The sequence below is a fragment of the Macrobrachium nipponense genome, chromosome 47, assembly GCF_015104395.2.
Source record: "Macrobrachium nipponense isolate FS-2020 chromosome 47, ASM1510439v2, whole genome shotgun sequence".
Lineage (NCBI taxonomy): Eukaryota > Metazoa > Arthropoda > Malacostraca > Decapoda > Palaemonidae > Macrobrachium > Macrobrachium nipponense.
The window spans coordinates 25,114,600-25,125,858 of NC_087222.1; the positions used below are offsets into that span (position 1 = coordinate 25,114,600).

Consider the following 11,259-nt stretch of genomic DNA (forward strand, 5'->3'; position numbering starts at 1 on the left):
CTCTCAAATGTGATACGTTCGGTCACCCTTAATGTCTGAATTTCTTTTTCCATGATGTATACATCGCAATTAAGTGAAGATGATGGATGATTTTCTCCACAATGCACACATCTGGCCTCCTTATTACATATGCCATGCTCTGGCTCCACTGCATTTAACAAACAAGTAGCAGGCTTGCCTTGTAATTTCGTCTGCATGACCCCAACATGTGTCCAAATTCTTGACAATAAAACATCTCCTCGGTCTTGGGATATACTGTTTAACCTTAAAACGTAACCAGGCTGCTTTCACTATTACTAGGCAATCTGGTGGAATTGAAAGTAACAATTAAATTGGGAAGTGGGACTAGGACTCCATTTATCTTCTTCTCATTCTTTCAATTCTTATTAACCCCTTGATCCCTTAATTCCTCTACGAGCCTTTCCTCAGAGTAAGTCACAAGCTGGGGTGCATATATCATGCCCTTGGAGTAATTCCAAAAAGCATGTACTGCACACTCTACTTTAACTCCTCCAAGGTGAGATAATGTTTTTTAGCTGTTCACTCTCTTTTGCCGAGGCAGATTCCACTGTCAGCTTTCCTCGCCCCCTCAGAAGAAATCTTAGGCTCTCGGCCACAAGCCACCCCTGACAATATCTTTATATACATTAAAAATGTCACAATCAGAGTCTTCCAAAATTAAAAAGTCAAAACAAATATTTATCATAAGAGTTTTAACAAACATTCCGGGTCCTATTTCTGTAACTATATTTTTTACTAAATTTTCCCCTTACTCCGTACTGGAGCATAGGGTTTCAGTGTGATTACACTGGAAGGTTTTTTTGGAGTTTTCCAGAGGATGGTTGCCAGTGGAGGTTCCTGCAGTCATCAACTGTGCCGATTCATTACCATCAAAGGGTCCAGGGGTACTTGATTCTTTATTTGTATTATTCATAAAGATCAAAGTATTGGTTAAAAAAAAAAAAAAAAAAAAAAAAAAAAAAAATAAGATAAATAAACCTGAAACCTTAAAAAGACATCATCAGCCTTTCATGAAGTTTATTCTTCCACTAATGGCACAAGTGAGAACTGACTCCCAAATGTCCGCGTCCCTACCCTACCCCACAGGGGGATGGGCACAACATGATTAGAGTGGCCCAAGGTAAGCCAAACCCGCTTGATAGGACTGAGAGTATTACCAGAATACAATCATCCCCACCCTAATCACATTATGAGCAAAACCGGACAGAATGCCGAGAGTCCTATCCGCAAAACTAGACCCCCCTGGAATCCGTGGTCCAGCCCTGCAAAATAGTTCCGCCTGATATCACTCAGGTCCGAACATTATCGAGCAGTTGATGGTCCTGCCACAGTTCCCACTATTTAGCTTCAGATATAAAACCCAGTCCCAGCTATGATATCTTTTCTGTTTACCAGGTCCAGTAAATTTTATCAAAGGTGGAAATTTCCACAATTAATCCAAAGGGGAAAAAAAGGAGAAAAAAAAAATTACATGAAGGAGAAGGATGTAGTAAGAATGAAAATATTGCAGAAAGAAGGAAAAGTTCTGACTAATTTAGTTGGATCAGCAGCTGAGCCCCAAGGACAAGTGAAAAAAGGAACCCACCAGGCATCACGGCACAGCTGCTGATCCCTAAGCCCCCTACCCACGCCAAGGGGTCAGCATCTAGGGGGGGAATGGGTAGAAAAGATTAGACAATGGATGGAGCCAGATACAGAGAGAACAAAGATCCCCTCCATGAAAGCCTACAACACCAATAAATTAAGGGAGAAAACAAGTGAGGTCAATGAAATAATGGGCATAATACACACCACCAGTATCACAGAAACAAATAACTTGGCATATGCAGGAGCAAGATTAGTAGCAGAACTGATGGGGATTCGAACACCAACACCACCAGCACAACCAACCCAACAGAAACCAAAACAGCAACCTCCTTGGAAAAGGCGCCTGGAAAAGCAAGTCATGGTGATGAGATCTGACTTGAGTAAACTGAAAGAGATGGCAGAAAAAAGGCTAAGAAGCAAGAAAACAAGGGAGGAACTCAACGAGAAATACAAAGTACAAGAGAGGGGACTAAACAACACAATAGAAGATGTAAAACAGAGGCTTAAGGCCAAAGCGCGTAAGATCCAACGGTACATGAACAGGAATAAGGGATACCAACAGAACAAACTATTCGGAACCAACCAGAAAAGACTATACAGCCAACGCCAACTAAGAGGGGAAGACAACCATCAAGAAATTCCTGAAGCCGAACCAAGTAAGAGACTCTGGGAAAAACATATGGAACAATCCGGTATCACACAACAAACATGCAACATGGCTCCAGGAAGTCAAGGAAGAAGAAACAGGGAGAATAAAACAAAGATTCACAGAGATCACGACAGACAGTCAGACACCAACTAAAGAAAATGCCAAACTGGAAAGCCCCAGGTCCCGATGAAGTCCATGGATACTGGCTCAAAAACTTCAAAACTTCAAGGCCCTACACCCACGAATAACAGAACAACTCCAGCATTGTATCTCAAATCACCATGCGCCCAAATGGATGACCACAGGAAGAAAATCCTTAGTACAAAGAGACAAGAGTAAGGGAAATATAGCCTACAGGCCTATCACTTGCCTACCAATAATGTGGAAGTTACTAACAGGTATCATCAGTGAAAGGCTATACAACTACCTAGAGGAGACAAACACCATCCCCCACCAACAGAAAGGCTGCAGAAGGAAGTGTAGGGGCACAAAAGACCAGCTCCTGATAGACAAAATGGTAATGAAGAGCAGTAGGAGAAGGAAAACCAACCTAAGCATGGCATGGATAGACTATAAGAAAGCCTTCAACATGATACCACACACATGGCTAATAGAATGCCTGAAAATATATGGGGCAGAGGAAAACACCATCAGCTTCCTCAAAAATACAATGCGCAACTGGAATACAATTCTTACAAGCTCTGGAATAAGACTAGCAGAGGTTAATATCAGGAGAGGGATCTTCCAGGGCGACTCACTGTCCCCACTACTCTTCGTAGTAGCCATGATTCCCATGACAAAAGTACTACAGAAGATGGATGCCGGGTACCAACTCAAGAAAAGAGGCAACAGAATTAACCATCTGATGTTCATGGACGACATCAGGCTGTATGGTAAGAGCATCAAGGAAATAGATACCCTAATCCAGACTATAAGGATTGTATCTGGGGACATTAGGATGGAGTTTGGAATAGAAAAATGCACCTTAGTCAACATACAAATGGGCAAAGTAACAAGGACTGAAGGGATAAAGCTACCAGATGGGAACAACATCAAACACATAGATGAGACTGGATACAAATACCTGGGAATAATGGAAGGAGGGGATATAAAACACCAAGAGATGAAGGACACGATCAGGAAAGAATATATGCAGAGACTCAAGGCGATACTCAAGTCAAAACTCAACGCCGGAAATATGATAAAAGCCATAAAAACATGGGCAGTGCCAGTAATCAGATACAGCGCAGGAATAGTGGAATGGACGAAGGCAGAACTCCGCAGCATAGATCAGAAAACGAGGAAACATATGACAATACACAAAGCAATACATCCAGGAGCAAATACGGACAGACTATACATAACACGAAAGGAAGGAGGGAGAGGACTACTAAGTATAGAGGACTATATCAACATCCAGAACAGAGCACTGGGGCAATATCTGAAAACCAGTGAAGACGAGTGGCTAAAGAGTGCATGGGATGAAGGACTAATAAAAGTAGACGAAGACCCACAAACATACAGAGACAGGAGAATAACAAACAGAACAGAGGACTGACACAACAAACCAATGCACGGACAATACATGAGACAGACTAAAGAACTAGCCAGCGATGACACATGGCAATGGCTACAGAGGGAAGAGCGCAAGAAGGAAACTGAAGGAATGATAACAGCGGCACAAGATCAGGCCCTAAGAACCAGATATGTTCAAAGAACGATAGACGGAAATAACATCTCTCCCATATGTAGGAAGTGCAATACAAAAAATGAAACCATAAACCACATAGCAAGCGAATGTCCAGCACTTGCACGGAACCAGTACAAAAAGAGACATGATTCAGTGACAAAAGCCCTCCACTGGAGCCTGTGCAAGAAACATCAGATACCTTGCAGTAATAAGTGGTACGAGCACCAACCTGAGGGAGTGATAGAAAACGATCAGGCAAAGATCCTCTGGGACTAAGGTATCAGAACAGATAGGGTGATATGTACAAAAGGACCAGACGTGACGTTGATTGACAAAATCAAGAAGAAAGTATCACTCACTGATGTCGCAATACCATGGGACACCAGAGTTGAAGAGAAAGAGAGGGAAAAAATGGATAAGTATCAAGATCTGAAAATAGAAATAAGAAGGATATGGGATATGCCAGTGGAAATTGTACCCATAATCATAGGAACACTAGGCACAATCCCAAGATCCCTGAAAAGGAACCTAGAAAAACTAGAGACTGAAGTAGCTCCAAGACTCATGTAGAAGAGTGTGATCCTAGAAACGGCGCACATAGTAAGAAAAGTGATGGACTCCTAAGGAGGCAGGATGCAACCCGGAACCCCACAGTCAGACTATAAATACCACCCAGTCGAATTGGAGGACTGTGATAGAGCAAAAAAATAATAATAATAATAATAATAACAAGAGTAAGGGAAATATAGCCAGTAACTACAGGCCTATCAACTGCCTACCAATAATGTGGAAGTTACTAACAGGTATCATCAGTGAAAGGCTATACAACTACCTAGAGGAGACAAACACCATCCCCCACCAACAGAAAAGCTACAGAAGGAAGTGTAGGGGTAAAAAAGACCAGCTCCTGATAGACAAAATGGTGATGAAGAACAGTAGGAGAGGGAAAACCAACCTAAGCATGGCATGGATAGACTATAAGAAAGCCTTCGACATGATACCACACACATGGCTAATAGAATGCCTGAAAATATATGGGGCAGAGGAAAACACCATCAGCTTCCTCAAAAATACAATGCGCAACTGGAATACAATACTTACAAGCTCTGGAATAAGACTAGCAGAGGTTAATATCAGGAGAGGGATCTTCCAGGGCGACTCACTGTCCCCACTACTCTTCGTAGTAGCCATGATTCCCATGACAAAAGTACTACAGAAGATGGATGCCGGGTACCAACTCAAGAAAAGAGGCAACAGAATTAACCATCTGATGTTCATGGACGACATCAAGCTGTATAGTAAGAGCATCAAGGAAATAGATACCCTAATCCAGACTTAAGGATTGTATCTGGGGACATTAGGATGGAGTTTGGAATAGAAAAATGCACCTTAGTCAACATACAAATGGGCAAAGTAACAAGGACTGAAGGGATAAAGCTACCAGATGGGAGCAACATCAAACACATAGATGAGACTGGATACAAATACCTGGGAATAATGGAAGGAGGGTATATAAAACACCAAGAGATGAAGGACACGATCAGGAAAGAATATATGCAGAGACTCAAGGCGATACTCAAGTCAAAACTCAACGCCGGAAATATGATAAAAGCCATAAAAACATGGGCAGTGCCAGTAATCAGATACAGCACAGGAATAGTGGAATGGACGAAGGCAGAACTTCGCAGCATAGATCAGAAAACCAGGAAACATATGACAATACACAAAGCAATACATCCAGGAGCAAATACGGACAGACTATACATAACACGAAAGGAAGGAGGGAGAGGACTACTAAGTATAGAGGACTATATCAACATCCAGAACAGAGCACTGGGGCAATATCTGAAAACCAGTGAAGACGAGTGGCTCAAGAGTGCATGGAAAGAAGGACTGATAAAAGTAGACGAAGACCCACTAATATACAGAGACAGGAGAATGACAAGCAGAACAGAGGAATGGACAACAAACCAATGCACGGACAATACATGAGATAGACTAAAGAACTAGCCAGTGATGACACGTGGCAATGGCTACTGAGGGAGAGCGCAAGAAGGAAACTGAAGGAATGATAACAGCGGCACAAGGTCAGGCCCTAAGAACCAGATATGTTCAAAGAACGATAGATGGAAATAATATCTCTCCCATATGTAGGAAGTGCAATACGAAAAATGAAACCATAAACCACATAGCAAGCGAATGTCCGGCACTTGCACAGAACCAGTACAAAAAGAGGCATGATTCAGTAGCAAAAGCCCTCCATGGTGCCTGTGCAAGAAACACCAGCTACCTTGCAGTAATAAGTGGTACGAGCACCAACCTGAAGGAGTGATAGAAAACGATCATGCAAAGATCCTCTGGGACTATGGTATCAGAACAGATAGGGTGATACGTGCAAATAGACCAGACGTGACGTTGATTGACAAAGTAAAGAAGAAAGTATCACTCATTGATGTCGCAATACCATGGGACACCAGAGTTGAAGAGAAAGAAAGGGAAAAATGGATAAGTATCAAGACCTGAAAATAGAAATAAGAAGGATATGGGATATGCCAGAGGAAATTGTACCCATAATCATAGGAGAACTAGGCACGATCCCAAGATCCTCGAGAAGGAATCTGGAAAAACTAGAGGCTGAAGTAGCTCCAGGACTCATGCAGAAGAGTGTGATCCTAGAAACGGCGCACATAGTAAGAAAAGTGATGGAGTCCTAAGGAGGCAGGATGCAACCCGGAACCCCACACTATAAATACCACCCAGTCGAATTGGAGGACTGTGAAAGAAAAATAATAATAATAATAATATTTTGGGAGCTTGAACTCGAAGTCAGTGGTACGCTTTGGTACGCTTGTTCCATTTGAACAGGTTTCATCTTCTGAATAATAATAATGATAATAATAATAACAATAATGTATTATTTTTCATATGGAACAAGCCCACCAAAGGGGCCACTATAGATTTGAAATTCCACCTTCCAAAGAATATTTAGGTGGTCAACAAGAAGAATGAAGACTAGGCAAAGGGAAATGCAGAAAGAAGAGATATCACATATTTAAAAAAAAGAAGAAAAAATATATTAATAAATTAGCATAGAGAAAAATGTATTAAAATGCAAGGCAAATAGTTATAGGTTCCGCGGTCCACCGGTGTGAGGATATAGGACCTCTGGAACTGAATCCCTCTGGGAGGCTGTTCTAGAGTTCACAGTCCACCAGTGTGAGGACTAAAGGACTTCTGGAACTGACGTTTCAAATCTGACAATCAATAGGATGCTTTCAGAGAGAGAGAGAGAGAGAGAGAGTACACATCTTCGAGAAGGAGGAGGCAAAAGGAACCCCTTCATGAAGAGAAGAAGACGAAGAATAAAGCACCAAAAACAGCAGTTTAAGAAGCCAGAGAGGCGTATACGTGTATGTGTGTGTTAAAGAGATCAATACGCCAGGGACACCACCACCACCACCACCACACCAGCACCAGCAGAAGGAGGCCGCTTTTAGAGAGGTTTGTTTTGGTCGGCGGTGGGCGGGGGGTTTCCCGAACCCCCGCCCCTCCCCCTCCTCCTCCCGTTCCCCTAAACAAGGGCGTGGCCGATCTCTCCCTTAAGCCAATCGCCAGAAGCGTTTCATCGCCCTTGGCGTCTTGGGTCTGCTGCGATTGGCGGATGTGTTTGCCTGGGAGGGGCTTAAGGAGAGATGGGGGCGGGGGAGGACAGGGGAGGGAGGGTAGAGGGAAGGGGGGAAGCGCCCCCCACGCCCCCAACCCTGGACTCATGATGGCATAATGATGTTTCATGATGGCAGTGGCGTTCCTGTCTTGAGACAGTGGCACCTGTATCTATACCAAGTGTGTCTACCTACCCACCTTCCCTCTCTCTCTCTCTCTCTATCTCTGTCTCTGTCTCTCTGTCTCTGTCTGTCTTGTATATCTCCGGCCGCCGCTGGAGAAGGAAGCCGCCCGTCTGTCCGTCCGTCCCCTGCTGACTCTCTCTCTCTCTCACTCTCTCTCTCTCTTTCTCTTTCTCTCTCTCTCTCTCTCTGACGAACCTCTGTCCTACCTCAGGGAGATGAGAGTGAAATCCGTAGCCAGGCGCCTGCCCAGAGGTAAGTGTTTCCAGACAGCTTCCCTTCGGGGGAGCCCCCCCCCTCCCCTGGGACCCCCTTCCCCTTTCGTACTCCCTCCTAGGGAGAAGAGAATGGGGCAAGCAGGGAGGGAGGGAGGGAGGGAGGGAGAAGGGGTGTGTGAGTATTCCCTGTGGCATGCCCCCAGCATAAGAAATTTTTTCCCCCTTGGTAAACAGCTATTTGGTGATTCTTGGAGAAAACTTGTCTGCCATACCGGAGCGGTTGGTTCATGAGATCTTGTGGATGCGAGCCATATGTCGGAGGAAGTGTTGGTTGTTGAAAAACTGGCTGTGGGTTGAAGTGGCATCCACAGCAAAAACACTGCAGGACCATATATAGTGTGGTGTTGAAGAGTGTTGGTTGATGAAAATATACAGCCAAGATAAAAGTGGTTGCGGGTTGTAAGAGCCACCACAAAAACACTAAAGGACTCTGTTACGTGACTGATTTATTTCCGCAGAAAACTTGTCTTCCATACCGGAGCGGTTGGTTAATGGGGTCTTCTTGTGAGTGGAGTTACTGCTGCATTATAATATCTGCGACGGTCTAACTGGAGTTTAGTTAGAACGCTTGTTTATGCTTCCCGATTGATCGAGTTCTGCCTTTTCTTACTTTCTGTTCAGGTGAAGATTTACTACAAACCTCATAGTTTTGTCATTTAAACTGACAAACGTCAATTCCCGCCTGAATGTGATAAAAGATTGAAAAGTTGCATCTTTTAGTAATATTTCGTCGTCAGTGAAGGAAAAAACATGATAAAGGTACAGTACTGTCAAAAAGAATTGATAATCAGGCCACTGGAACGTTACAAAAGTAGAAAGTTAAGACTGTTTGTATACTGGCATGACAGGAGTAGCTTTGAAAATGTGAATTGCTGTGCACAATGGTGTCATTCTCGAGCTGGAATTCTGGAACTCATGCTTGAGTAGGAATTCTGGAACTCATTCTCAAGCTGGAAATCTGGAACTCATGTTTGAACTGCAAATCTGGAACTCCTTCTCAAGCTGGAATTCTGGAACCCATTCTCGAGCTGTAATTCTGGAACTCCTTCTCGAGCTGGAATACTGGAACTCATTATCAAACAGTAATTCTGGAACTCATTCTCGAGCTGGAATTCTGGAACTCCTTCTCGAGCTGGAATTCTGGAACTCCTTCTCAAGCTGGACTTCTGGAACTCCTTCTTGAGCTGGAATTCTGGAACTCCTTCTCGAGCTGGAATTCTGGAACTCATTCTCGAGCTGGAATTCTGGAACTCATCTCGAGCTGGAATTCTGGAACTCATTCTCGAGCTGGAATTCTGGAACTCATTCTCAAGCTGGACTTCTGGAACTCATTCTCGAGCTGGAATTCTGGAACTCATTCTCGAGCTGGAATTCTGGAACTCCTTCTCGAGCTGGAATTCTGGAACTCATTCTCCAGCAGGCATTCTGGAAGAGCCAGTGTGGTCGTGATGTGGGTGCCTCAGCAACCAAGCAAAAAGTGCAAGTGGTTAGAAATGACATTGCTGGCGAAAGGAAATGATTTTGTAGTGGTAGTGTGTATATCATCTGTGCTTTTATTAATTTGATTTTATTCTTAATGAGTGGGAGCAGCTTTCTCCATCTTTTGAATAATAATAATAATAATAATAATAATAATAATAATAATAATAATAATAATAATAATAATAATAATAATAATAATAATAATTACTTAATATCAACACTTTTAATGTTAATAATACTTTTATTATTATTATTATCATCATTATTATTATTATTATTATTACTAATATTATTATTATTATTTTATTATTATTATTATTATTATTATTATATTATTATTATTATTATTATATTACTGTGATATTATAGTAATAATAATAATAATAATAATAATAATAATAATAATAATAAATAATAATTAATATTATTAGCATTAAAAGTGTTGATATTAAATAATTATTTTTATTATTATTATTATTATTATTATTATTATTATTATTATTATTATTATTATTATTATTATTATTATTATTATATTATTATTATGTCAGCAGGGTGTCTTCAATAACCACTCCCCATCCGTGGGACAAATTATATTTGCTTGACAGGGGGGGGGGGGGGGGAGGGGGGTTGGTGGGGGTTGGGGGAAGGGAATCCGACGGGGTGGGTAACCTATTGAACCACCAGTTCACCGGTAGATTGACGATCGCAGATCACGCAGTTACGTTGTTAGCGCGAAACAATTGAAAAACGAATTGATACTAATTTCTCTCTGGACGAGACAGAGAGTTATAATTGTTGTACCTTTTCATTAACGGCCGATTTCTTCTGAGTTAATGAGTTCATTAACGTTACGTGTCTTTGAATCTGGTCATTTTTAACCTCGTTTTTAACCATATTTCCGTCGTTAGACTCTTGTAATTAACCTCGGTAATAATTAACCCTTTTTCATTTCTCTGTTTATTTATAAAGGCTGTATTAATCTTCAAGAGGTTTTAATTATAATGTCATTAACACTTAGAATGTTCAAATAATGCTGTCATTAACACTTAGATGTTTTAATAACTCTGTCATTAACCGTTAAGACGTTTTAATGGTACTGTCATTAACTGTTAAGAAGTTTTAATTATACTGTCATTAACAGTTAAGACTTTTAAATAATGCTGTTATTAACATTTAATGTCTTTTAATTATACCGTCATTAACCTTAGAAACCTTTAACCGTCTGTTCTGGTTTATAACATATTAAATAACCTTATTAGCCAATTGCCATTAACAATCCTGCGATTATTAACTTTTGGGTTCATTGACCTTTGTGGTTAATAACCTTATTAACCGATTACCATTGATAATCCTGTGGTTATTAACTTTTGATTTCATTAACCTTATTAACCAATTTCCATTAACAATCCCGTGATTATTAACTTTTGGGTTCATTAACCTTGGTGGTTAATTATGCCTTGTTTGCAAGGACTCATTAACCTCTAGGACTTATTAACCGTTTATGTCATAAACGTTTTTTTGTTCAAGAACTTGTTGCGTCATTCATTTTTTTTATTTCGTTATTTACTGGAATGCTCTTCAAGATTATGGCTGTTATTTAAAACGAGGTTAAATTGCTGTTATTAACTTGAGTCATAACAACAATAATAAGTATTATTATAATTAACTCACATCAACAAATGACATCCTTATTAATATATGTCA

At 41.1% G+C, this 11,259-nt stretch overlaps 1 protein-coding gene across 1 annotated transcript in view; it reads left to right on the forward strand.

Moving 5' to 3' along the window:
• The first annotated feature begins 7,765 nt into the window (after positions 1-7,765).
• LOC135204775 (histone-lysine N-methyltransferase PRDM16-like) overlaps positions 7,766-11,259 on the forward strand; it is a 68,859-nt gene continuing 65,365 nt past the window's right edge. The window contains exon 1 of the mRNA XM_064234950.1: positions 7,766-8,047. Within this exon, the coding sequence (XP_064091020.1) occupies positions 8,011-8,047 (37 nt within the window). The 5' untranslated portion in view covers positions 7,766-8,010. The remainder of the gene's footprint in view (positions 8,048-11,259) is intronic.